The sequence below is a fragment of the Lynx canadensis genome, chromosome E3, assembly GCF_007474595.2.
Source record: "Lynx canadensis isolate LIC74 chromosome E3, mLynCan4.pri.v2, whole genome shotgun sequence".
Lineage (NCBI taxonomy): Eukaryota > Metazoa > Chordata > Mammalia > Carnivora > Felidae > Lynx > Lynx canadensis.
In genome coordinates, this window is record NC_044318.1 from 40,581,559 (window position 1) to 40,608,700 (window position 27,142).

At 58.3% G+C, this 27,142-nt stretch overlaps 1 protein-coding gene across 1 annotated transcript in view; it reads left to right on the plus strand.

The window, feature by feature from the left end:
- Positions 1-3,600: 3,600 nt before the first annotated feature.
- PRKAR1B (protein kinase cAMP-dependent type I regulatory subunit beta) overlaps positions 3,601-27,142 on the plus strand; it is a 101,596-nt gene continuing 78,054 nt past the window's right edge. The window contains 4 exon segments of the mRNA XM_032591552.1: positions 3,601-3,684; positions 3,850-4,050; positions 20,145-20,303; positions 23,265-23,356. Coding sequence (XP_032447443.1) covers positions 3,664-3,684; positions 3,850-4,050; positions 20,145-20,303; positions 23,265-23,356 — 473 coding nt within the window. The 5' untranslated portion in view covers positions 3,601-3,663.

Below are 27,142 nucleotides of genomic sequence, written 5' to 3' on the forward strand. Positions count from 1 at the left end.
CCCCACGGGGTGTCTGCTTCCAAGCGTGGGCTGTCACACAGCAGGGCCACCCCAGGGAGCGTGGGTGATCAGACTTCACAGACATGTGAGAAAACTGGTAGGAAGTTGTGCATCCCAGACCCACCTCACGAGCCATTTAAAAGCTGAAAAATCAAGGAGCGCCTGGGTGGCCCAGTCGGTTGAGCGTCCAACTTCGGCTCAGGTCACGATCTCACCATTCACGGGTTTGAGCCCCACATCGAACTCTGTGCTGACGGCTCGGAGCCTGGAGCCCGCTTCGCATTCTGTGTCTCCCCCTCTCTCTGCCCCTCCCCGGCTCGTGCTCTGTCTCTCTCAAAACTAAATAAACATGAAAAATAAAGCTGAAAACTGGATAACATTGTTCTTGCAACGTTCTCCTGCTGCCTCCTTCCCAAGGAATCTCTCTCACCGAATGCAGCTTCTTCAGAAGGACAGGGTTTGGGGGATGCTTCCCGCCTCCTCTCCCCCTGTGGCCCGTCTTCTGCACCCCTACAGGGCCCCTGCCTGTGTGTGCTCAGGGTGGGACTTAGAGCCCTCCCCGAGGAACTGCTGTGGCCCTAGGAACAATAACCACTGGGGGTCATGGTCACTGGCCCCTGCTCCCTGCTGGCCTCCGTCCCAGCTCCTCACCTAAAAGCTGCACTCGAGTAACGTCCACCCGTTTGAGGCGTAAGGGCCGCTCCAGGAAGGCTCTGGCACCCGGCTGTCCCCCAGCGAGCAGGTCAGTAGCAGTCAGCCACATCCTCCGCCCTCGAGGCTTCTGCACGCTGCCCAGGACACGGTGCCTGTGGAGAAGTCAGACCATGGTGCCCGGCCACGTCTCCAGAGGCCAGGGTCGAACGAGTCATTTTCCCTTCTGCACCCAGAGCATGTTTGTGTCTCTGCCCCGCAGACTGAATAAAGGAGGGAACAAACAGCACCGTGCCTATTTGAGCTCTCAGCATTAAGCAGGCAGATTCACATAGTCCCACGAGGGGAGTCCACGTTGCCCCCACAGGTGCCCACCTCCGTGCAGGGAAGTGTTCCTGCAGGAGAAACACTCCGGTGGTTGAATCTTGGCGGGAGAGTGGAGCTGACAGACCCAGGGGTGGTGCTCGGGAAAGAACGTGGCTCTGAAGTCGGGTCTTTGCAAGGCTTGGTCACCCAGGTTCTAGGGGTAAATACCCCCCCCTCCCCCAGAGCTCAGATTGTCGATAACCTCTGCTGGGGAACACAGTAGGGCTGAGCATGTAGCGGGGGGCCTCCCTGTGGGTGGAGGGGACATTCTCAGACGAGCACTATTTACGGGGCTTGTGAACGAGCCACCTGATACCAGCCGTTTGTTCCCGTGGAAGGCGGGGGCTCTTGGACACCCTACAAGAAGCCAGGATTTATCACTGCCCAGGGGGGAGGTGACCTACCCGTGACTGTCAGCATTGTGGGTGCTCATGGTTTCACACCCCAGCTCTGCGAGGGACATTCCCGCTGTCCTCACGTAAGCGCATTGGCTACTGATTGTCCAGTTGGCTGCCCAGCTGACCCCTGACCTCCCCCCACATTGAGGGCAGGCGCTGGGGAAGCGGAAAGGAGCTCCTAGCTTCTCCACCTGAGTGTGACCTGTTCCTTTACCTTCACGTAGGCAAGAGAAAGTGGGGCCAGCGTCAGCCCTCCTGGGGGAGCGCACCGGGTGAGGCCGGCCTTGCTGTGATGTGCTGAGGACAGGTGAGCAGGGAGGACAGGTGAGCGGAGGACAGGTGACTGTGCACAGGAGAGTGTGGGAGAGGGGCACAAATATCTTCTGTCCCTTCAAGGCCTGGGTTCCCTGTCCCTTCTCCTGGTATCTGGACCACTCTGTGGCAAGGGTGGGGTCCCCCAGCAGACTGAGATGAGTTTCTGCCCCCACCCTGCCAGAATGGGGGCAAAGCGTGGTTTGGGCAACAGGAAAATAAGGACAGTTCCGTTTTCTGCAGGTCTGGGCTTACAGATTAGGAAGTCATGGGGGGGGGGGGGCGCGGGCTCTGCAGGGCTCGGTAACCTCGTGGACACCGGGGGGTGGTGGGAAGAAATTAGGATGACCCCCTGATTTCCCACTGGGACATCTGAAGGAAATCGGCTCACCTCTACGTCTGGGCCCATCTGGCCCCCTCTTCTGGCCCTGACTTGGGGCCCTCGACCCAGAGAATGGGTGCACTTGCTGGAACCAGTACGCTGCAGGCTGTGTAGCAGGAACACGCCAGGTGTGAGCAGTGGGGGGCCCGGCCGTGACCCTGATGCCGCCTCAGCTGCAGCCAACCAGGGTGCAGGGGAGGGGGGTGAGGAGGTGTGGGCGGTGGGCGGCGGAGGGCGGTGGTCCTGGCCGGCCGTGGGTTTGTCCAACTCGAGGCCCTCCCGGGCTTGGCCAAGGCGGGGAGGGAGGGGGGGGGGTGCAGAGGTAAGCTAGGGGCGAGGGGACACCCGCGCGGAGAGGCCTGCGGTCGGGCAGAGGGAGGCTCGCCGCGGTGCCGGAAGTAGACGAGGTGGGGGGCGGGCGAGGGGGGAGGGGGCCGGCCGGGAGCCGGGGGCGGGTCGGCGCGGCGCGGGGGCGGGCGGAGGGCGGCGCCGCTGCAGTGCGGGGACCCGCTCGCCCGCCGTCCCCGCGTCCGCGCGCAGCCGCCTCGGGCTTCGGGCGCCGCGCAGGCAGGTACGCGGGGCTGCGACGGGGTCTGCGTAGGGCCCCCCCGGCCTGCGCGGGCTGAGGGGTGGGCTGGGCCGGCCGCGGGGCCCCGGGAAATGTGGGCCTGGGGAGCCCCCGCCCCCTTGGCCGCACCTGGGCCCGTCGCGCCGTCGAGAGGGGCGCGCGGGCTGGGGGCTCAGGGCGGGGGCGCCGGGCCTGGGGAAGGGGTGCGGGGGCCCGAGGAGGTGGGGCCTGGGGAAGGGGCACAGGGACGGGGTGGGGGAGCGCGGGGCTCGGAGAAGGGGCGGGGGGCGCAGAGGTGGGGGGAGGGGCGCGGGGCCTGGGGAGGGGATGCAGGGGCCCGAGGAGGTGGGGCCTGGGGAAGGGGCGCAGGGACGGGGTGGGAGAGCGCGGGGCTCGGAGAAGGGGCGGGGGGCGCAGAGGTGGGGGGAGGGGCGCGGGGCCTGGGGAGGGGATGCAGGGGCCCCAGGAGGTGGGGCCTGGGGAAGGGGCGAAGGGACCGGGGGGGGGGGGGTGGGGGGGGGCGCGCAGGGCTTGGAGGAGGGCCTGGGGCGCAGAGGCGGGGGAGGGGGCGCGAGAGGCCTGTGGGGGGGTGCGCAGCCTTGGCACCTTCCTGGGGTCCCCGCGAGGCTGGGGGGGGGGGGCGGCTGGCGGGAGCTGTGCAGCCCCAGTTCCTGACCTGTCATTGTGACTTAGCCCCCAGCGCCGGGCTGAGAACTGCGCGGCCCTGCCATTGTTCCCCATGTTCCATCCTTCCAGAAGGCCCCTCAGCTGGCTTTCAACTGTTTTCCTTGTTTTCTTTCTGTTCCTGCAAAGCAGGCTCCTCGACCCTGTAGCAGCACCCCTTCATGTCCTCGGTTCACACAGCTGTCCCTACAAAGGGGGGAGGGATGGTCGCCACTCAGGTTCCCAGGGCCCCCACTTTCCGCCTTCAGGTTTCTCGGAGACCAGGGGTTTGCTCATCTACAAAATCTGGTTGATCCTCCCCCATGCCCACAAAGATCTTCGCGGTAAGGCTTTGTGTTGACGACTCATCCAGCTCCTGAAAAGGAAGACCTGTGACAGGTGGGGGGGGGGGGCACGTCTGCGCGTCGTGGGGTTGTTGGATTTGACATCGACACACCCCAGGTGCCTTTCAGATGCATGTGTACAGTGGCCTGGGTTTTCTTCCCCAGGAGGCCAGAAGTGGGGCCACCATGGCGTCCCCGTCCTCTTGCCCGGCGGCGGAGGAGGACGAGAGCCTGAAGGGGTGCGAGCTGTATGTGCAGAAGCATGGTGTTCAGCAGGTCCTGAAGGACTGCATCGTGCACCTGTGTGTGTCCAAGCCGGACAGGCCCATGAAGTTCCTGCGGGAGCACTTCGAGAAGCTGGAGAAGGTCAGTGCCGCCCGGTGTCCCCCTCCCCGCACAGGGGTGCTGGGCCCACCTGCTGGAGCTCGAGCTCAGGAGAGTGCCCCGCGGCTCTTCCAGGGCCCAGCCCGGGAGGCTGACCTCACCTGATTCATTCTCCTGCTCCGAGGTCCCAGCCACCACCTCCCTGCCCCCCTGCCCTCCCAGCGGTTCGGGGTCTGCCAGGCACAGCGCCTTGGGGAGAACTGACTGGGAAGATGGCCTACGGGGCCCACTCACAGTTTTCTTTTTTCACGTTTATTTATTTTTGAGGGAGAGAGAGAGAGAGAGAGAGAGAGAGGGCGCGCGGGAGCCCAAGTGGGAGAGGGGCAGAGAGAGAGGGAGACGCAGGATCCGAAGCAGGCTCCAGGCTCCGAGCTGTCAGCACGGAGCCCGCCGCGCGGCTCGAAGCCAGGAACCGTGAGGTCATGACCTGAGCCGAAGTCGGACGCTCAACCGACTGAGCCCCCAGGGGCCCCTTCGGGGCCCACTGAGTTTTCAACTAGGGGGACAGAGACGGGGACTGGGTGTCGTTATGGGTGCGTTGACATTTGGGATGAAAGGACGTAGGTCTGAAGTGCACGTGACCCTTGATTCTGTAGCAGTCTGCCTCTGGGAGGAGGTGGGCGCCCGCAGAGGGAAACGCCCCTTAGGCGCATGCAGCGTGGGGAAGTGCACACGACCCACGCCTCTCTTCTGAGGAGCGACCCTGCCACCCCCTGGCTCATTCCTCCATGAACGGTCTCCCTCACCTCTTCCTGGTCCATCGGTGGGAGGACGGGCTCGGAGCGGGAGGGGGTTCCCGAGCCCCTTGGCGACCTGCCCTTCCGTGGCGGGCTCCTTCCTCTGACTTCCCACCCTGAACCCTCTCCGGGGGGCACCTGAGGGTCCTCCTCTGGGCCCCTTGCTCACAACCTAACTTAACTGTCCCTGCCCTAGTCTCACAGGGTGGATAGAACCCTGGGGTCAGACTCAGGTCTGTTTTTTTTTTTTTAATTTTTTAAAATGTTTATTTTTTGAGAGAGGGGGAGAGAGAGTGAGCAAACCAGGCAGGGGTAGAGAGAGAAGGAGAGGCGAATCCCAAGCAGGCTCCACACTGTCCGTGCAGAGCCCCATGCAGGGCTCGAACTCATGAACGGTGACATCATGACCTGAGGAAGCTCAGGTTTGCTCTTAAGCCTCTCTGAGTCACCACCCCCCCCCCCCGGGGCCTCCTGTGACCCTTAGCCCCGACCCAAAGGAATTCCTTTCTTTCCTTTAAAACAGTCTGTTAGTGGCACCTGGGTGGCTCAGTCATCTGACTCTTGATCTCAGGTCATGATCTCACTGTTCGTGGGTTCTGGCCCCTCGTCAGGCTCTGTGCTGAGAGCATGGAGCCTGCTTAGGACTCTCTCTCCTCCCGTCTGCTCCTGTCCCACTCTTGTCCTCTCTCTCTCTGAAAATAAACAAACTTAAGAAAATTAAAACAACCTGTTAAACATTTTCGAGTAAGGCCTACCTTTAAAACAATTTTTTTTTTAATGTTTATTTTTGAGAGAAAGACACAGTGCGAGCGGCGGAGGGAGACTCGGAATCAGTCGGAAGCGAGGCTTCAGGCTCTGAGCCGTCAGCACAGAGCCAGACTCGAGGCTCAAACTCACGGACTGTGAGGTCACGACCTGAGCCGAAGTCGTACGCTCGATTGACTGAGCCACCCAGGTGCCCCAAGTAATGCATACCTTTTAAAGAAAGTTTGAAAGGTTCAGAAACAGAAAGAAGGAGTAACAGTCATACGTGGCCCCCCTCCACCCAGTTGCCCCCTCTCCCCACGCTATCGTGTCATAGATGCCATTTTATATCGCGTACTTGTGCTTTTCACGGACCTCACTCGGCTGGGTGTGTGACCCTATGTTGAAGTTTTCTCAACACTGTCCCTCATGACGAGACAACTGAGTTGTTTGTGGTTTTCTTCAAAGTTGAAAACAACGCCACACCAACACATCTGTACGTGGCCTTTTCCCCCTGTGTGTGGCATTGTTTGTTGAGTGCAGTTTTTGGAAATGGGATTATGGAAATTCCAGATGGCATTGTTGAGCGGCTACGGCTTTGTTGGGTGGAGGAGGCCCCGTTGGGTGGCTGTGGCCTTGTCGTGGCAGCTCACGTGCCCACCGCTGACAGAGTTTGGCTGTGGGTCTGCCCATCGTAGCCGGCTTGGGCAGTTTTCATTTGAAAGGCTGTCGTTCCCAGTTGACGTGCAGCAGTCCTGTGGCCCTCATCCACTTTGCTTCCTCTTGAGGTCACGGTTGTGGAGCGGTGCCGTGGGTGTGAGTGTTGGCCACCAGGCCCACCCGCAGGTGACGTGCCTGTCCCTGCGGCCTCCTCCCTTGCCTCAGACCCTCACTGTCAGGGCTGCAGTCATTTGCTGGGGTTGCTCCCAAGTGGTGCCCGCCAGGCGACGTGTCGCGGAGGTGTGGCTGACGGGCATCGGCGTGCGATGGAGAGGAGGTTCTCCACCGGGGACGGTTGGCCCCCAGGGGACGTGCGGCGATGGCCGGAGACGGTTGAGCATCTAGCGGGGGGCGGAGGGGAGGCAACACGGCTGTCAGTTGTGGCTCAGTGCCCAGGGCTGGCCGGCAGAGCGGACGTAGGAGCGGGGCAAGAGGCTTTGGCGTGGACCTGAGTGAATGGCGGTGCCACCTGGCAAGAAGGGGACAGTGGGAGCAGACGGGCAGGGCGGGAGAGCGGCGACAGCGCGAGTCGTCAGGAGGCCGTGAGCTCGCGTTGGGGGTGGGGGGTGGCCGGCAAAGGGCAGGGGGCGGGAAGGTGCTCTGATCATACTTGCCCTAGGAGGTGACAGGTGAGGACCGGGCTCTGGAAGAGGAGGGTGGCCTATCACAGTCGGGAGAGGAGACTGAGCACTTTCCTACTACTTGACAACGAGGGATTCGTATCCTCGCCAAGTCATGGTCACCGTAGCCACCACGTCAGCCTGCCGGGGCCGCCGGGTCAAAGCACCGCAGGCCAGGCGGCCACACTCGGTCCCGGAGGCTGCGGGCGCGGGCCCGGCCTGCCCCAGACGCCTCCCCCAGGGTCAGCCTGCCGTGCTCCCGTCCCGACCTGCATCCACCCTCACACGGCCTTCTCTCTTTCCATGGGGACACGTCACCTTGCCTGAGGGCCCACCCTGTGACCTCATTTTAATGATCACATCCGCAAAGACCCTGTCTGCAGATGAACTTACGGTCTAAGGTCCTGGGGTTGGGAACCCGACAGCTGTGCCCTGGGGGGTTGCAGTCCGGCTGCAAAGGGCTGCTTTGCTTAGACCGCGAGCCACTGGTAACGGGAAGAGCGGGTGACCAGCCTTCACGTCTTTGTCAAAGGCAGCGCCAGACGAGCTCCGAGGTGTGTGACAGACGTGGACAGAAGCCGGTGCCTCAGGGCCCGGCTGCGGCCTGTTGTCACTTCTCCACCACAGCTAATGCGCTCGGGTGCTGGGGGGATTTTGCGGGTTCTCCGACACCACGTGCATGCTTTCACGTGTGGGTGACTCTACTAGGGAGTCCGTCCCTGGTGCCAGATCTGAGACCCCTGCCTGAGGGCGTCCTGAGGTCCCACGGGAGTCTCACTCGCTCAGCCAGCGTTCGTTAATATGGGAGCAGGAAGGCTCTTTGCCCGTGGCTGGGGGAGGGGTGGAGTCCCAGGCCACCTGCTCCCTGCAGAGACCTCCGTGAGTGGACAGCAGGCAGACGCCCGCGGAGGGGGAGTTTTCTCGTGTGACGAGCGGGCAGCGTGTTTGTGCGGCCCGAATAAAGGCCCGGCACAGGGCGGCGAGGATGGCCCAGCTCTCGGGGCGCTGCCCTGGCCGGGCCTCGGGCCTCGGTGAGTGACTTCATCGCGGGCCATTTAAGCAGGTGCTTCTTCTAAGGTCCAGACTTGAGGGGGCCAGACGGTCCTTATGCACTGACGACACGGCCCCGAAGCTTCTCCAAGATGTTGTCTTTCAGAAGATCGTGGGCGATGAAGTCGTTCGTTCTTTCCAGAATGGAGTTTAGACGCTGTAAGCAAGAGTTCCCTCCATAAAGATACACCTGTTACCGTTCACGTACGTACCAACCCTGCGTTTTCACGAGGACTGTTCCCGCTGTGCGGCAGACACGTGCACGTGCAGACGTGGGTCGTTGTCACGTACGTGCACTTTTGGTTTGACTTTTTGTTAGGGTTCTTTTATTGTAGTAAAATGTACGTGATATCAAGTTCAGTCTGTTGACCATTTTATTTTTATTTATTATTTTTTAAAATGTATTAAACATTTTTTAATGTTTAATTTTGAGAGAGAGAGAGAGAGAGAGAGAGAGGAACACAGAGCATGAATGGGGGAGGGACAGAGAGAGAGGGAGACACAGAATCGGAAGCAGCCTCCAGGCTCCGAGCTGTCAGCACAGAGCCTGACGCGGGGCTTGATCCCATGAGTCATGAGATCGTGACCTGAGCCGAAGTCGGACGCTCAACTGACTGAGGCCCCAAGGTGCCCCCTTGAACGTTTTAAAGTGTCCATTTTAGTGGTGTCAAATGCGTTGATGTTCTCAGTAGCACCGTTATGGCATCTGTGGCCATAAGATCACGTGGATGTCGTGGCCTTTGTTTGCATTGTTTCGTGTTTGGTGGTTTTCAGTTTCTTTCTTTTTTTTTTTCTTTTTTCCTTCAGAAAACAGCTTTGTGCCTTTGTGCTGCAGTCAGGGCCTGTGCTCTGGGGTCTGTGTGTCTGCGTGTTTTTACAGCTCTAGAGCCCCGTTCCTGGTTTACTCCACAGAATTAGATGAGTTTGTGGTTTCCCTAACACGCGTGGCTCGTGCCAAATTCCCAGATCCTCACCAACATTGGCTTCTATGACCGTTGTTTTGTGCTCATCTGTGGACATCGATACCTCTCTGCCGTGCCTGCCCCCCCACCCCCCACGCCGGATACCGGTTCGGCGGTGGTGACACAGTCCGAGCGGCCAGGCTCACTGCTATGTCTTTAGTAAAAACTAACAAGTCACGCGTTTTGCTTTTGGAAGGAGCGGACACAGCTCAGAAGGGGCAGCTCTCCTGGGAGACATCCGTGGCAGTAAATGGCATCCCACCCAGACACCCGCTCCTGAGGGCGGTGGGTGGGCGCTGGGCTACGGGATGGGTCTCTGGTCGCTCAGTTTGGAAGCTCAGCACGTGCTTCCCGGTGACCGGCGCCATTCTGGTGGCGCACAGAGGCCCTGACGGACGGACTGCTTCGTTGCACACCCGGGGGACCCAGAGGGGCAGGGTCGCCTGGAATCACGACCTGCCTGCTCCCCGGCACTTAGAGCCGCCAGGCCTTCCGGGCTCCGAGGTGACTGCTGCCGTGCCCAGGGACGAGAGCGGTCGCGACAGCACCCGTACCGTCAGTTAAGGCCCCGCGTCGGGCGGGGGACAAGACAGCTTCTCAGAGCAGGACGCCCTACTGGATGCACGTGCCAGTGAGGCAGCCCAGAAAAGTGATGTGCGTATGGCACAGAGTCAAAGGTGTGGAAGCTAAAAGTCTCTCACCCCCACCGCCCCTGCCACCCAGAGCCCACCTCTGTTGGTTCTGTTGCCTGAGATTTCTCGGGAGGATGTTACGCATTTTGGGCAACGTGGGTGCGATTTCTGGGCTGAGCTGCACGTGGGCACGCTGCCCTGAGCCTGGCCCGTCCCCGCCGACGGGTCACTCGAGGGGACGCTCCACGGCAGCACGGGTAAGCCCGCTCCGCTCACCTGTTAAAATTCTCCTTGAATTTAAATGCCCTGAAGCTCGTGCTGTGTGCTGTGCAACCACATGAGCTCTGACCGTAGTGTTCCTGCCACCGTAACCGAGGCCCAGACCTAAGGTGCCGCTGTTCTCTCGTCTGCCCCCCCCCCCCCCCGCCCATTTCTTTCTGCCCGTGCTGGTCAGACCATCCCCCACCTGTAACCCTTGGCACCACTGGAGTGTCCGAAGCTCTGCATTTTCAAGAATGTTCCGTCAGTGGAGTCCTACGTGGCATGTGGCCTTTCGAGGAGCTTGGGTTCTTTAACTTAACGAAGCGCCTCTGAGATTCCTCGAGGTTTTGTGAGTGTCCTGAGTTTGAGTTATTTTGCTGAACTGCACTCCGCTGTGTAGACGGAGCACAGTGTGTTCATCCTTTGGCGGGTTGCATTCCCACCAGCGGTGGCTCCTGGCCCTCACGTGGCCAGCACTTGATGTTATCAGGTTTCAAAGTTTAGCCATTCTAATGGGCATGGGGTGGCCCTTCAGGCCACTGTTGCATTTCCTAATGACCAGTGTCGCTGAGCGTCTTCCCGTGCTCTTCCTATGCCCTTACTTGCCCTTGGCCTGTCTCCTCACTGAAGTGCCTGTTCATGGCTCTTGTCCATTTTCTTTCTTTTTTTTTTTTTTTCCTCGTCCATTTTCTTACCAGGTCCTTCTCTTACTGTTGGGCTTGGAAACTCCGTGTGTTCAAGTCGTGCCCTTCTGTGCATGGATGCAAGTCCTGCGTCAGGTTCTGGTTTGCAGACACCTCCTTCCAGTCCGTCCTCAGCCTGTCTGCCTGGTTTTCTCACTAGTGTGTTTCACAGAGTGGAAGTTCTGGTTTCTGAAGTCTGGTTTTTCAAGGTATTTGTTTTAGTGGATTGTGCTTTTGTGTTTAGGTTTGTGTGAAGAACTCTGCACTGAATTTGGGCAGACCTTTGACCTCATCAGCTGGCCGTATGTGCTGGGGGCATGTCTCTGGATCGTTCTTTTTTTTTTTTTTTTTAATGTTTTATTCATTTTTGAAAGAGAGAGAGGGAAGGGGCAGAGAGAGAGAGAGAGAGATAGAATCTGAGGCAGGCTCAGGCTCCGAGGTGTCAGCACGGGGCCCAACGTGGGGCTCGAACTCATAAACCCTGAACTCATGACCTGAGCTGAAGTCGGACACTCAACCGACTGAGCCCCCTGGCGCCCCTGGATCATTCTGCCGTTATGTGAAGATCGAAGTCGGGTAGTATGAGCCTCCCTGCATTGTTCTTTTTCTCTTCTTCTTCTTCTTCTTTTTTTAAACGTTCATTTATTTATTTTGAGAGAGAGAGAGAGTGAGAGAACGATTTGGGGAAGGGGCAGAGGGAGGTGGAGAGAGCGAATCCCAAGCAGGCTCTGTGCTCATTGCTTAGCGCAGAGCCTGATGTGGGCCTCGGTGTCACAACTGTGACATGACCTGAGCCAAACTCCAAGAGTCGGATTCTCAACCGACTGAGCCACCAGGCGCCCCTGCATTGTTCTTTTTCAAAATTGTTTTGTCCACCCCGGTTTCTCTTCCTTTTTAGGCGTGTTTTAGCGTGATCTTGGTGACATGGACCAAAAAATTCTCTTGGGATTTTGAGTGGGTTCACGTTGATACGTAAATCAGTTTAAGGAGAATAGACAACAATCTAGAATCTTCTAGTTATCCTGCAGCTAACTTTCCAGGATAGGTCTTCGTTTATCTAGGTCTTTGATTTCTAATGTCAATGAAAGAAAAACTTGTATTTATTTAACTTTTATTTATTTATTTTTAAGGAGAATAGACCACAATCTAGAATCTTCTAGTTACCCTGCAGCTAACTTTCCAGAATAGCTCTCCGTTTATCTAGGTCTTTGATATCTAATGTCAATGAAAGGAAAACTTGTATTTATTTAATTTTTACTTATTTATTTTTATTTTAGAGAGAGAGTGGGTATGTGCAAGTGGGGAGGGGGCAAAGAGAGAATCCCAAGCAAGCTCCACACTCAGTGCAGAGCCTGACGTGGGGCTCGATCTCATGGCCCTGGGATCATGGTCTGAGCTGAAATCGAGAGTTGGACGCTCAACTGACTGAGCCACCAGACGCCCCTTTATATTTTTAATACACAGCTCCTTCACGTGTTTGGTTAGATTTACTCCTGTTTCGTTTTTTATTGTTATTTAAGTGGTACTCCTGTTTAATGGACAGGTGTTATCTTGTGGGAGCAGTTTTAGGGCCGCAGGGTTCCCGCGCGCCCCGCTCCGTGCGGCTCCCCACTAGTCCCGCTGTGTCAGTGGAGCGTGTTACAGCTGGTGAGAGCCGCCGCCCTCGACTGAAGCCCGGAATTTATATCAGGGTCACTCCTTGTGCCCCACAGTCCTGTGGCTTCTGACAGATACCTGATGTCACATATCTGTCAAAGTATCATTTTGATTAGTGCTGCTGCCCTAAAAACTCCGAGCTCTACCTATTCATGCCTCCCGCTTTCCCTCTGAACCCTTGATCTTTAACCGGCTCCCTGGCCCTGCCTTTCCCAGAAGGCCACTCGGCTGGGATCACCCAGGGTGCGGCCTCTCCAGACCGGCTTCCTTCACGCGGTAACCTGGATCGAAGGTGCCTCCGCGTCGTTCTTGGCTTCGCGGCTCCCTTCTTTCCGGGGCAGAGTAAAACCCCACCGCCCGGATGGAGCACGGTTGTCCACCAGCCACTGAAGGGCGTCCGGTTGCTGCCCGGGTTCGGTAATCACGGATAAAGCCGCTGCAAACCTCCGCGTGCAGGTCTGCGAGCACGCACGTTCTCACATCTTGGAACGTGACTGCAGGACCGCACGGCGAGACCGTGCTCGGTTTTGTAAGACACCAGCGTCCCTCTCGGAGCGGCCGCGGCATTCTGCGTCCCCGCTGCTCCCCGTCCCGCCAGCACCCGGCGGTGACGTGCTGTGGGCCGTGGCCCTTCTGACAGGCGGTGGCGGCCTCTCCTTGCTGTCTTGCTCCCCGTTTCCCTGACGGCACACGACGTGGAGCACGTGCCCGTGCGCGCCTGCCCTCCCACACGCGTTCTCCCCCGGCTTCTGCTCAGATCTCCTGCCTGGTGTTTAACTGGGTTGTTTGCTTTCTTGTTGACCTTATGAGGTTTCTCGAGCATTTTGGACACGAGTCCTTAGCGGATGTGCGTTTTTGAGTATTTTCTCCTAGTCTGTGGCTTGTGTTTTCATTCCCTTAACTGTATGTAATTTTGACTCCTGCGTTTTTTTTTTAATATTTATTTTTGAGAGAGGGAGAGAGAGACAGCGCGCGCGCGTGCGAGGGAGGGGGCAGAGAGAGAGGGAGATACAGAATCTGAAGCAGGCTCCAGGCTCTGAGCTGTCAGCACAGAGCCTGATGCGGGGCTCGAACTCATGAACCGCGAGATCATGACCTGAGCCGAAGTTGGACGCTCAACCGACTGAGCCACCCAGGCGCCCCTGTGATCATCTCTGTGACCGTTAAATGTTACTAAAAACATGATATAACAGGCCAGAGTATTCTATTACGTAGATATTTCTAAATTATTTAAAAAAAAATTTTTTTTAACGTTTATTTATTTTTGAGACAGGGAGAGACAGAGCATGAACAGGGGAGGGGCAGAGAGAGAGGGAGACACAGAATCTGAAACAGGCTCCAGGCTCTGAGCGGTCAGCACAGAGCCTGAGGCGGGGCTCGAACTCACAGACCGCGAGATCATGACCTGAGCCGAAGTCGGCCGCTTAACCGACTGAGCCACCCAGGCGCCCCTTACGTAGATATTTCTAAATTGATTCAAGCAATTTCTTGCTGCTAGCTGGATTAAAAATTTGTTGAAACACTGCAGAGAACATTCTAGTACAGATATCTCTGACACCTCTCATTGCTTCCTTTGGATATATTTTAAGAGATAGATTCATGGGGCCTAGAAGTACCCATCGATTTGTGGTGACAGTTCTCCAAAAAGGTTTTATTCACTTACTCACTTAGTCGACAGATGTTTATTGAACACCAGCTACGTGGCAGGTGCCGTTCTAGGTACCGGGCCGGATCTGGGAGCACATCAGGAAGCCCAGGACTTCCCCGCTGTGCCGCCCTGGGCGTGCACGCTGCCCTTCACCCAACTGCACGAGGCAGCAGGGCCACGGCTGGTCAGGGCCCCAGGTCGGCTCTGCGCCCTTACTGACTTACGTTCTTTCTGGGACGCGTCAGTGTGTGCTCAGGCAACTGACGAGATCCTGGAAAGGGGTGTGTAAATCAGAATTTTACAATCAAGTACATCCCCCGATGAGGTCAAATCTTTTTCTTACTCAAAAACCATATTGTTTGACCATAACCCAATAAAGTTGTTTCACTCTCATTAATAAAGTGCTTAACCGGGAGAAAACGGAGGAAGCCAGCCTCCGCATACGCTTGGAAACCAGTAATGAGCGTTTGCGTAATTTGTGGAAGAAGATTGTCATAGTAAAAAATTACGAGATATTTAGAATTAAGTGACATTTAAAGCATCCCAGTTGGTCTTTTTTTTTTTTTTTTTTAACGTTTATTTATTTTTGAGACCGAGAGAGACAGAGCATGAACGGGGGAGGGGCAGAGAGAGAGGGAGACACAGAATCGGAAGCAGGCTCCAGGCTCTGAGCCATCAGCCCAGAGCCCGACGCGGGGCTTGAACTCACGGACGGTGAGATCGTGACCTGAGCTGAAGTCGGACACTTAACCGACTGAGCCACCCAGGCGCCCCCCAGTCGGTCTTTAGAGGGGAAATTATTGCTTCACTGGACACTGAGATTAGGAATGACTGAACCATGTGTCTCCAACTCCTATAGCACCAGGGCAAATCCTCACAGACTGGGGGGCCGCGAGCAGCAGGAATTTTCTGCCCCACGGCTGGGAGGCCGGGAGCCCAAGCTCAGAGCTGCAGCGGGCACTTCCTCCTGGTGGTCCCGACACGGGTCCGTCCCGGCCTCACGTTGCTCTCAGCCCCTGACGTGCAGACACATCACCCGGCCTCTGCCTCTGTCTTCACGGTGAGATCTGCCCTGAGCCGTGTGTCCAGATCCTCCTCCTGTTACGAGGACACCAAGACCTCATGTTCACCTGTGTCTACAAAGGTCCTGTTTCCAAATAGAGCTGCCCTCTGAATTTTCGAGGGAGCCTATGGAAGCCGCTACGGTGTGTGGCCTGGGAGGTTGGAAAGAGGGTGAGTGACAGAGCCACACGGTGGAAATAACAAGGATAAAGCGGAAGTTAATGAAACGGAAATGGAGGAGGTGACGGCAGACGGTAAAGGAGGTGACTCTGGGGATGAATAAAATGGACATCTGGGAAGGTGGCTGCACAAAGAAGGGACCGTGTAAACGGGAATCTGCCACAGGTCCGGAGAGGGCACCTGGGGAGGTGGGGGGCTGAGCTCCCAGCCACCCACGGTGTCCCCTGGGTTCGGCCTGTCTCATCCGGGCGGGCTCAGAAGGCCCCTCCTCCAGGAAGCCCTCCCGGCCTCCTCCTTCCCAGGGGTGGCCTAGGAGCCCCCTTGCCTGCACAGCCCTTGTATCCAGCCCTTCATGGCTCAGCCCGTTTCTGTGTCAGACTTGGACCCATCTTTCCTATTAGATCGAAACCTTCCGTGACAAACCGTGCCTTTTTCTCTGTATGAGGGCTGGTATTCCGAAAGTGCTCAATAAATGGCTGAAACTGCACCTTTCTCTCCTCTCTTTGCCACTGAAGGTCGAGTGCCCCTGGACATGCCCCTTGCACTCTCCGGGCCTCGGTTTCCTTGCCTTGTAGGTGGGGATGGCTGGCCTCGGGGCCTGCCTCGTGCTCTGAGATGCTGCAGCCCTGGGAGGGGGCTTGTGGTTGGTCCAGGGGTGGCACCATGGACCCCTGTCCTGGACGCCGCAGGTCCCCAAGTACCACGGCTCTCCCTCGGTCGGAGGGGACAGGGAGGCAAGGGTCAGTCCCCCTGGGGGGAGGTCCAGAAACGCCAACTTGGCCACCGCCCGGGAAGCGGCCCCTCCTCCTGCGGGGTGTTCAGGACCAGCATGGGCAATCAGGCTGGCGTGGTCCGCTGCCCCAGGAGGCCTCTCAAAGGGACCGGCAGGCTGTGTCCTCAGCCAGAGAGGGGGAGCATGGGGTGGAGGGGATGACTCCATCATTGCCGGGTCCCAGGCACGTGGGCTTCTCAGCAGCGTCTACTCAGTTCCAGAAAGTCTCCCGACATCCCGCCTCCCGACATTCAGAAGAGAATGTCCTCTCCTGAGGCCGCAAGGCCGCATTTTGCCCCTCGTGCCGGAAAATCATGGTCAGAAGACAGTGAACGTCATATGCGGCCTGGGGAGAACGTGGCCCCGGGGCAGAGCAAGGACGGTCCCTGGGGCGGCGTCAGGCATTTCTGGGGAAGGTTCTGGCCGCAGAGCTTTCTGGAATCGCCGTTCCCACACTGTTGTGAAGATTCCTCTGACCTCCTGCCCTTGACCATCCTGCAACCCAGACAGTTCATCTGCGTGAGAGCAGGAGACAGGAAGGGGGCTCTGGAAAACCAGAGGCTTTCCTGGAATCCCGAGGAGGAGGGGAAGGGGTGCCGTCCAGAAATAACGGTCCCGTTTCCGCCCAGCGCCTCCCCGAGTGGCCTTGCGTTTGGAAGCCCCTGGATCCATGGAAAGTGGCTGGTGCCAGGACAGCGATGCCCACGGCCCCATGGAAGGGGGGGCCCTGACAGTGCTTCCCTTGAGGAGGTGGCCTCTGGCCGGTCTCTTGCGTGCAACCCCGCCCTTCCCGCTTGGACCCCCCTCGCCGCACCCGAGCCTCTCAAGGGGGCCGCAGGGCTGCCGAGATGCACCCGGAGCCTGGGCCCTGAAGGGCGCATCCCTGGCCCCGGCCCCACGTCAGCCCCTGAGCTCTGTGGCCAGAGGCTGGGGTAGCCGAGTGGTGCTTTGTGGTCACAACGGCTCATGTAGCTTGAGGACATGGGGCTCGATGTTTTTTAAAGGTCATCTTTTAGGAGGCACATACTAAAAGGTCTCAGATGAAATTCATGGGACGCCTGGGTGGCTCTGTCGGTTGAGCGTCCGACTTCGGCCCAGGTCATGATCTCGCGGTCCGTGAGTTCGAGCCCTGCGTCGGGCTCCGTGTCGACAGCTCGGAGCCTGGAGCCTGCTTCGGATTCTGTCTTCCTTTCTCTCTGCCCCTCCCCCCTCACGCTCTGTCTCACTCTGTTTCTCAAAAATGAATAAATGTAAAAAAATTTTTTTTAATCTTTTTTTTTTTTTTAATTTTTAATATTTATTTATTTTTGAGACAGGGAGAGAGACAGAGCATGAATGGGGGAAAGTCAGGGAGAGAGGGAGACACAGAATCCGAAGCGGGCTCCAGGCTCCGAGCTGTCGGCACGGAGCCCGACGCGGGGGTCGAGTTCGTGGACCGCGAGATCATGACCTGAGCCGAAGTCGGCCACTTAACCGACGGAGCCACCCAGGCGCCCCCCAAAAAAGAAAACTTTTCAATGAAATTCATAACATCCGGGATTTGCTTCCATCTCCCGTGTGTCAGAGGAGTCTTGTGTGTGTCTTGTATACACGTATGTGTTACACGTGCAGAGCTGTGTACGCATGTGTGTGTATATGTCGTGTATGCGTGTCTGTGTGTGTTGTGTGCGTGTACATTGTATGCGTGTGTTATCACAGGTGCATGTACCTTGTATACATGTTGTCCTAGGCACACGCGCACTATGTGTGTGCTACGTATGTGAATATACTGTATACGTGTGTTACGTGTACCTGTATTATACGTGTGCATGTTGTATGTCTGTCATATGCGCGTTCCATGTATCGTGTATATATCGTGTGTATCATGTGCACACATCATCGGGTGTCACGTGTGCATGCATGTATACGTGTGTGTTGCACACATGGACACGTGCACGTGTTACATGTGTGCGTGCGTGCGTGTGGAGTGCGTGGAGGTGAGCTGAAGTAGGTGTGCCCTGTTTTGATGATTGTTGAAGATGTGTGATGGGATTTTGGTGATCGTCTGTCACTCCCTCTGCTACCCTACGGACTTGAGGGTTTCCACACTGGGACGTGAAAAGGGGCGGTGGTAGGAAAGGAGGAGCTCACCTCTGCACACCTTTCTGAGTTGGGGGGTGGGGTGCCGCGCCCCAGGGTGTGGCTCCCTACGGACCCGGTGGCCCTTGCTCCCCAGGGTGTGGCTGCCCACGAACCCGGTAGGCCCCCCTGTCTGCCTGGAGGCTCCCTCCCTGGATCCGGGGCCCTGTTCCCTGCACACCCTCCGTGTGGCTTGCTCTGAGTGCCAGGCAGCTTGCTGTCCTGTTTTCCAGAGACCTGTGGAGGCATGCCCCGTGGTCCTCACCGTGCGGACTCACCTCCACTCAGGCTTTAATGTTACCATCATTTAGGGGAGGGGGGAGGGAGGATGCGTACCACCCATCTGCTAACCCTTTTTTTGGAGGTTCTATAAAGATACTTTATTCTTTTTTTTATTTTTTTTTATTTTTTTTTTTTTTGTTTTTAACGTTTATTTTTGACACAGAGAGAGACAGAGCATGAACGGGGGAGGGTCAGAGAGAAGGAGACACAGAGTCTGAAACAGGCTCCAGGCTCTGAGCTGTGAGCACAGAGCCCGACGCGGGGCTCAAACTCACGGACCGTGGGATCACGACCTGAGCCGAAGTCGGCCGCTTAACCGACGGAGCCACCCAGGCGCCCCTAAAGATACTTTTAAATAGCTGCGTGAAGTCGCTTTCAACAGTCCTTGATGGAGGCACAGAGAGGTGAAGGGATTCACTCAGGATCGCACAGTGCCTTCCCAGCTCAGTGTCCTGCCCGCTGGGCACACGTACCTTCCAGGCTGTCCTGACTGCTGGTGCTCTGCCCGCCCGTTCATCTTCTCTCTGTCTCGTTCCCTCCTCCCTGCAAGGGGCAGGATTGCACCTGGGGGGAGCCGGGGCCTCTGCTTCTGCTCTGAGCTCAGGCTGCAGCAGGTCATGGGGCACAGGGGGCAGCTCGTGCGTGGAGAGCTACGGTGCCTTTAAAGGCCTTGAAATTCCCCGCAAGGAGCCTGGTTTGTGGGCCTCACCGGAGGGGAAGTAAGGGAGCAGCCGCGGGCCCGCGAACACTGGTCTTGGGCCCAGGCGGTGGCCGCAGGCGGGCGTGTCCTGTGGTCCACGCCACCAGCGTCCCCCACCCGGGGCACAAGTGCCACGTAACGTCCCACAAAGCTGACGTGCGCCGTGTCGAACTTTCGCTTGGCTCTGTATTCTTTGCTTGTTTTTAGTGGAAGAAATAAACTTGTTTGAGGGAAAAGCAAAACCCCGACAACAGCACCTAGCATGCGACAGGCGGCCCTCCTACGAGGAATAATGGCAGAACTGTGTTGGTTTTGGGTGGACGACAGCTTCTTGACTTTCTTTTTCCTGCGGGTTCCCAGTCGGAATACCACACCTCCCGTTTGAACTTCAGAGTCCCGTCTGGGGTCTTTTAAAACGTCGTCTTTAGAAAGTACAAGCCCTCTGGGGGAAGAACGCCTCCAGAAGTCATTTACACTGTAGTATGAATTAGGATAGCTTCAGGGTTCTCTCAGGGTTCACGGGCTGCCTGGGAAGCAGGGAGGGGTGCTTTGGAACGTGGGGCAGTGGGAACCCCTGAGGAACCGTGGGTGGGACTCAGTTTCCTTCCTAACTTCATGTTTTTGCTGGGTCGCTGCCTGGTAAAGTCGGATTAATTGTTGTGCTGGGTTGACCCGGGAGGTTGCCGGGTGTGGGTGTTCTGGGGAAGGTGGCCCTCACCGATGAGGGGACGGAGGCCTTGTCCTAGGTAGGTGGGGAGACAGGTGAGGGCCTGCTTGCCTTGGATCCCCACCTCAGTCTGTGCTGCCCCACCGGTCTTGAGACTGATTTTGGGATGTGGGGATGTGGTGGCTGGAGCGTCAGGTGTGGGGGCCTGCTTGTCAGTGTGCAGTGCGTGTTCCTTTACACTTTTGGAATTCTGTGCCCTCTGCACGCACTCACAATTTGTAAACCATTTAAATAACTAAGGGAGGGAAGAAAACAAAACATTTCTTTTCCTTTTATGTATCCGCCCACCACTTCTTGCGTGTCTGCCCGCGTGGGATGCGGGGGTGCAGGGGTGAACGGAGCAGACGTGCCCCCCCCGCCCCCTGGGCCCGGCCATCAGGGCCGTGTGGGTGGGGGAGGGGGACTTGGAGGTGGTCTGGGCGCGGGGGGCTCTTCCCGGCCTGGAGAGGCCATCAGAGGGGAGCCCTGGAAGGTGCTGAAGGAGCAGGCTCGGGGTGAGCCCGCCCGCTGTCTTCCCCACAGGAGGAAACCAGACAGATTCTGACGCAGCAGAAGTCAGACTCCCACGACGAGGAGGTCTCCCCGACCCCGCCGAACCCGGTGGTGAAAGCCCGCCGTCGCCGAGGGGGTGTGAGTGCCGAGGTGTATACGGAGGAGGACGCCGTGTCCTACGTGAGGAAGGTGGGCCCCCTCCCCCCACCCGGCCCGGGCCCTCAGGGTCCCGGCTTCCGGCCACGCTCCCTTCTGGTCGGGGAGGGGCCGGTGTGATGGCAACGTCATGGTCAGGGTCACGGTCATGCCCGTGGGCTCTCCTGTGGGGTTTCCTGACCCACGTGTTCCAGGGAGGGATGGGACAGCAGCTCACAGGGTGTGGGTGGAGGGGCCCGAATCCCGATCCTGTGGTCCCTGTCCTCCTAGACTTCTTTATGCCCTGGAGGCTGGCGCCTGGCCTCGGAGCCGCCTGGTGGGAATTCCCTCCTCCATGTTGCTGTTCCTCAGTGTCCCTCCCTTGGGGACGGCGACCAGCAGGTGTGCCTGAGTCAGGACATGCTCTGGAGCACGAGGACACGTGGTGCCCCTGTGCCTGTTGGTGTGCCCGGCCCCCTGCCTGCCCTCCGACCTGGCCCCCTGCCCGGCGCCCCCTGCCCACCCCCCACCTGCCCTTAGACGTGGGCTCTGTCGTTTCCGTCTTGTGTGTTTCTAGCCTCAGTTTTAGTTTCTTTTCTTGGTATTTTTAGTTTCGGACCTTTTAGGAAATCTAATCAGGCAAATACACACAACGTAGCTTATTGTCTCTGTGAGCCTGCATAGCTGGTGCAAAGACGCTCGCTCACGGTCTGGAGGCTGGACGTCCGGGAGCAGGTGCTGGCTGGTTCTTGGTGGGAGCCGCTCGGCCTCCTGTGTCCTCGGGCATCCAGGGGAAGGGAGAGTGGGCTCTCGGGGTCTCTTGCCAGGAGGGTGCTGATCTCTCAGGGCCACCTCCAGACACCACGCACTGGTGCCTGGGCTTCAACACACGGGTTTTGGGGGCAGCTGGGTCCCGGGGCCACTGAGCACGTTCACGCTGCCGAGCGGCCATCCCCACCGTCTGCCTCCAGAACGTGCCATCCCCCTGCACTGAGACTCTGGCCCCGTTACATGCCCACCATCAGGGATGAGAAACCACCGAAAGTGTCGTTTAAAACCCCCAGGGCACTTCATTTCTGTCGTCTTCCCCCCCCACCAGCACCCCCTACCACCTCGAGAAGATCCCAGACAAACCCAGGTGGATGGACGTTCTGCAAAGTAACTGACCAGCACTCCTCAGACCCGTCCAGGTCATCAAACCAAGGGCGCCCTAAGCAACTGTCCAGAGCGGGGGGCTCAGGGTGCAGTCACTGAATGTGACCTGGGTGAGGCCCAGGGACAGGGTGAGCGGCTCGGGTGAAACTGAGGACAGGACGTGTTGCCAGCACGCACCGTGGCTGGTTCCGTGGCTGGTTCCGTGGCTGTGATGTGTTCCTGAGCAAGGTCAGGTGCCAGCAGTGGGGCCAAGTGGCTGCAGGGTACGGGCACTGCCTTTGGCAACTTTTCCCATAAGTCTGAACTATTCTAAATTTTTTTTTAATGTTTTATTTATTTTTGAGACAGAGAGAAACAGGGCATGAGCAGGGGAGGGGCAGAGAGAGAGGGGGAGACACAGAATCCGAAGCAGGCTCCAGGCTCCGAGCCGTCAGCTCAGAGCCTGACGTGGGGCTCGAACCCACAGACCGCGAGATCACGACCTGAGCCGAAGTCGGACGCTTAACCGGCCGAGCCACCCAGGCGCCCCAAGTCTGAACTATTCTAAAATAAAAGGCTTATTTTTTTTTTTTTAATTTTTTTTTTCAACGTTTATTTATTTTTGGGACAGAGAGAGACAGAGCATGAACGGGGGAGGGGCAGAGAGAGAGGGAGACACAGAATCGGAAACAGGCTCCAGGCTCTCAGCCATCAGCCCAGAGCCCGACGCGGGGCTCGAACTCACGGACCGCGAGATCGTGACCTGGCTGAAGTCGGACGCTTAACCGACTGCACCACCCAGGCGCCCCAAAAGGCTTATTTTTAAAGAGTAAATCTCTAGGGCTTGAGTCCCGTCTCTCAAAGTCCCTGGGTGAAGACCCATGGTATTAAATGTAAGGCGCACATGTGCTGGGGCCTAATGTCACCCCCCAGCCTGGCAGAGCTTTCTGGCAGCTGAGCTCCAAGAGGGGGTCACGTTACGGCCCAAATAGCCCTCCCACCGGTGTCTTTTATTTTGAGGGAGAAATCTTGGCGTTTGAGATGCTTGTAATGTGAGATGCAGGCACTTTGTGCTGTTCGGTCGGTGATGGAGCTCTTGGGCATGTGCTTACTGGGAGCTCTGGCCAGGCAGGTCTGCTGTGGTGGATGCTTCCCCGCGCCCAGTTACTGGCAGGGGCTGAGCCCCCCTTACTAGGCCCCCATAGCCATGCCGAGGGTCCTGAGCCCCCCCCCCCTTACTAGGCACCCCCCCCCATCACCACACCCAGTTATCAGCAGGGTCCTGAGCCCCCACCCCTTATAAGGCCCGCCCACCATCGGGCTCAGTTATCGGCAGAGCCCCCCTTACAAGGCCCGCCCATCACCGCCTCGGAGGGTGAAGGTCAGCCTTGGGTGTGGCTCCAAACTTGGCTCAAGTTGTGTTTTTTTTTTTCAGTCTTCAAATATTTACACAAGTGTTTTATTGCCTTAAAAACAAAGCCACTGAAATAAAACAGAAGAACTGATAATCCAGGGGACTGGAGTTCTTGTAGCATCCTCTAGGGGTCCCTAAGGCCCGCCAGGGCCAGTCCACCAAGGCCCCAAGTCCTCCAGGTTCTTAGGCCACCTCTCAGATCACCGTGTTTTCTTGTCCTCCCTTTCTTTCGTCATGTTGGTTCCAGCTGCTTACAGCGATGGTGACATACACATCCCATTCCGGGATCACACTCCGGGCTGTCTGTCTTTGCGGTCCTTCAGCAGTAACACGCTGAAGGCTGGACCGTTCTGTGTCCAGCCACGTCATGGTTTCTCAGGGTCCCTCAGGTGCTGGGAGGGGCCGGGCCCCAAGCCCTGACCCTCAGGGGTGCCCGTACGTCTGACTTCCGCTGGCTTCCCCTGCAGGTTATTCCCAAGGACTACAAGACCATGACTGCGCTGGCCAAGGCCATCTCCAAGAATGTGCTGTTTGCTCACCTGGATGACAATGAGAGAAGGTAGGAACCTGGGAGGGGCGGGGCTGGGATTGACACCCCTCCAGGGAGGCCTTGCTGGTCACCACCAGCCCTGAACCCCAGGGACCCGGTCACAGAGCATGCTTTTGGAAGCATGTGCTCACAGAACATGGGCGGCTTCCAGAAATAATGTGCCCTGTGCACCTGCTGTCCTTCTGCATACCAGGTTAGGATCTGCGGGTTCCATGTGACTTTGTCGTCAAGAGACACTGTGGGTCTCCTCGCTCTGACCACTGGGGGCCTAGTCTTCCAGCAACTTCTACAAGGATCTGCCTTGTTGGGCTGAGCTCACTGCCTGGTGGGGAGATGGGACTGGCAGGCAGGGCTCGGGGGTCCAGGAACGTGACTGACCAGGTGCTGATGTCAGTCACATGGTCTAGAAGGGCCGCAGGAATGGCCGTGGGTGGGGTCTGTCCAGGGACGGGCACCCGGCAGCTGTGACGGGCTGGGTGCCATGCTTGGGAATTAAGGTCCTACACATAGTTGGGAAAATCGGACTGGGAGCGTTTTGGGGTGATCCTTGAGGGTTTACTTGAAGTGTGCACTCTAATTCCGTGTTGTCACAAAATAGGATCACATTCCACGAGTTTGTCATGCTTACGAGGTCACGGACATCCCTCTTTGTCAGTAAAGCCTTTTTCAGGGCTCATTGTACGGATTTCTGTGGAGTTGCTATAACTTCCTTACTTCTCCTCTGTGTCTGTTTCTTCCTTCGAGCTAAGCTCCTCGGGGTGGATGAAAGGCTGTGCAGTGTTTTAATTCTCTTTTTTTTCCATTTTTGGTGAATTATGTTTCTTGGTTCGATAACCTAGTGTTCTGATGACAGTCCTATACAGAATCTAAACAACATGCAAACCCACAAAATAAGAGAACGTCCTCTCGCAGCCTCATTCTGTGACGCTGGTGGGTCCTTCCGCGTGACTGTCTGGGATGGTTAACATCTGCTGAGCGCCGCACCGTGCGGGGAGAGAGAGGGTCATTGGGAGGCTTGCGGTTCTTGGATGCCATCATGCCCCGGTGGACAGGAAGGAGCGGTGTTTACGCAGGATGGGCCCCCCACAGAGGAGCTGGGCCAGAGAGATGGGGCGTAGGGTCTCCGTAGGTGCCGGTGCGTTTTCCAGGGTTTTTGGCAACACGGCACAGGCTGGTCACCCAGGAAGGCCGCAGGGAAGGCCTGCCCACACCTTGGGCGCTCCCGGAGTCTCCGAGGTGAGGCCTGGCTGGCGCCGTGTCCTGGGAGTGTCTCGGGGGCATTTGAGATGTCCACCCGTCAGAAGCACGTGGGGGCGTGACGGGCAGGGCGGGAGGCCACTTCTCCACGTGGGCCCCCCAGCTGGGCTCACGCCCCAGGAGGGTTTTGACACGGAGAGGTGGTCCGGGATTCACCCTCCGCAGGCCCTAAATGCAGGCTCGTGTCCTTGCAAGAGGGGAGCATGGGGGGGATTGCTCCGAGGAGAAGCCCTGTGACTGCTGCTGCTGCTGCTGATTCTGGGCTCCTGGCCTCCAGAACTGGAGACAGTCCCCTGTTCTCAGCCTTCGTGGAGGTGTCCACCTGGCAGGTAGGTCCTCGGTCACCAGGTGGGACCAGATGACTCGGAGTTGTAGCTTTATTAACTTGAATGTAAACATCAAGAACTCAGTCCAGATTTAAACCCAGGCTCTGACTGGATGGTGCGTTCACACGGGTCGAAATTCAGAAGGTGCCAGGGGTCCAGAGTGAGAGGTGAGCCGTCTGGAGATGGCCCCAGGACCCTGGCTCGTCTCTGTGGACAGACTCCGCACCCTCGGGCAGAAGGTCAGACGCTCCCCACAGCGGCCACACAGACCACCGTCAATTCTTTTTTTTTTTTTTTTTTTAATGCTTATTTATTTTTGAGACAGAGAGAGACAGAGCATGAACGGGGGAGGGGCAGAGAGAGAGGGAGACACAGAATCGGAAGCAGGCTCCGGGCTCCGAGATATCAGCACAGAGCCTGACGCGGGGCTCGAACTCACGGACCGCGAGATTGTGACCTGAGCCGAAGTCGGACGCTTAACCGACTGAGCCACCCAGGCGCCCCCACCGTCCATTTTTACCCGGTTTCAGTCCTTAGGGAAGGGATGGACCGTGCCTGGGTCCATCGGGGTCCTGGCACTTTGCGGCCAGATCGGTGGGGGGGGAGGAGGCGCCGCTCTGGGTAGAGGAGACGCTGTGGGCACGCAGCTGCCGGGCGGTGCGGGGCGGACCTTGCTGCCGGAGCCCGGCCGGCGTGTGCACCTGACCTGTATGTGTGCTGCAGCCGCTGGCCCCGTCGTCACCGGGTCGGGCCCGTCCCCGAGTGTGGGGCGGGAGTTCCGGGGCGCCGTGATTTGGGCTGTCCCCCAAAACCCAGCTCACACGGAAGGTTGGTTTTGTTCTCTGGGCCTCGGTGTCCCGGTCTGGTCCGCATCAAGCACCGCGGTGGCGGTGACCGTCACCTCCAGGAACTTCTCCTTGCTCGTGTGTTTCCGGACGCAAGAGCAGCGCTAGCCTGGAGCCTGCGTGAGCGGTGGTGGGTGGGGCTGAGGATGGTGGGTGGGGCTGAGGGCGTGGCATGCGTGAGCTTTGCGTTCTCACAGGTCCGCGCCTGAGCCGTGGTGGGTGGGGCTGAGGGTGGTGGGTGGGGCTGAGGGCGTGGCATCCCCGGCCGCGTGAGGGTGACAGCAGGAGGTAAGGGTGTGAGCAGCGTGCCCTGGCTGCCGCCGAAGTCGACTTCATCTGAACCGGGGCACCCAGCTGTCACCCGTCATTCGGCCCCTGACCTGATAAAGTTGACGGTGAAAGAGGCGAACAGACGGAGGTCACCCCGAGTTTGTGTGTCCGGCTCCACGGAGGTCAGGGCGCGATTGCAGAGCGTGTGCTGGGCTGCGCGCAGGTGCTGGGGGCGGCGGAGCAGAGGACGAGGTCCTGCCTCACGGGGCCGGCCTCCCCCGAAGTGTCCGTCAAGGGAACGCAGACGCCCGCAAGTTTTGAGGCTGTGCTGGGACGGTCGTCCGGGGAGGCCCCAACGTGTAGCATGGGGTGACTGTCCCCAGGTAGGGCGCAGCCGGGTGGAGGTCGGGGGCAGGAAAGCTCGGTTGTGGCGGCCCAGACCGGCCGGGTGCCCCCTGTGCTCCGGACACTGCCGTGCTGGCGTCACAGGGCACAGAGGGGTGCTTGGCGTGTGGCCAGAATCTCGGGACTGTCCCAGGACTCACGGGATCGTCCCCTCCCAGGGATCCTCCCAGAACACTCGCCTGGCCTGGCCTGGCCTGGCCGCGGGGACGCCGCCTGAGGCAGGGAGGCTGCAGACGGGCTCCCGCGAGGCCGAGGTGCGGTCTCGTCAACGGCACCCACCCGACCTCCCCCAAGTGCGGCTTCACAGACAGACCCCCGGAACAGTCACACCGCGTCTGTCCTCTTGTGTCGGCTCGCACCCTCGGGGTGCGCCGGGTCAGTCCTCATTTCTTTCTGAGGGTGGGGGTTCTCACCGTTGCAGGGGGGCCACCATGTGTTTATCCGCTTCTCCGCTGACAGATGCTGGGGCTGCTCCTACCTCTTGGTCGTCGGGCAAAATGCTCCCGTGAACACGGGCGTCTGGGTCTTTTGGTTGCAAACCCAGAGGTGGCTCGCGGGGCAGATAGTGTAACTTTGTGAGGAACCCCACACTCAGCTTCCCTTCTGGCCCCACGGAGCTTCAAGTCCCCCCTTCTGTGGAGCCCGGGTGCCCCTTGGGGCGCAGTTGTGTTCGAGCCACGCCCTCCACACCC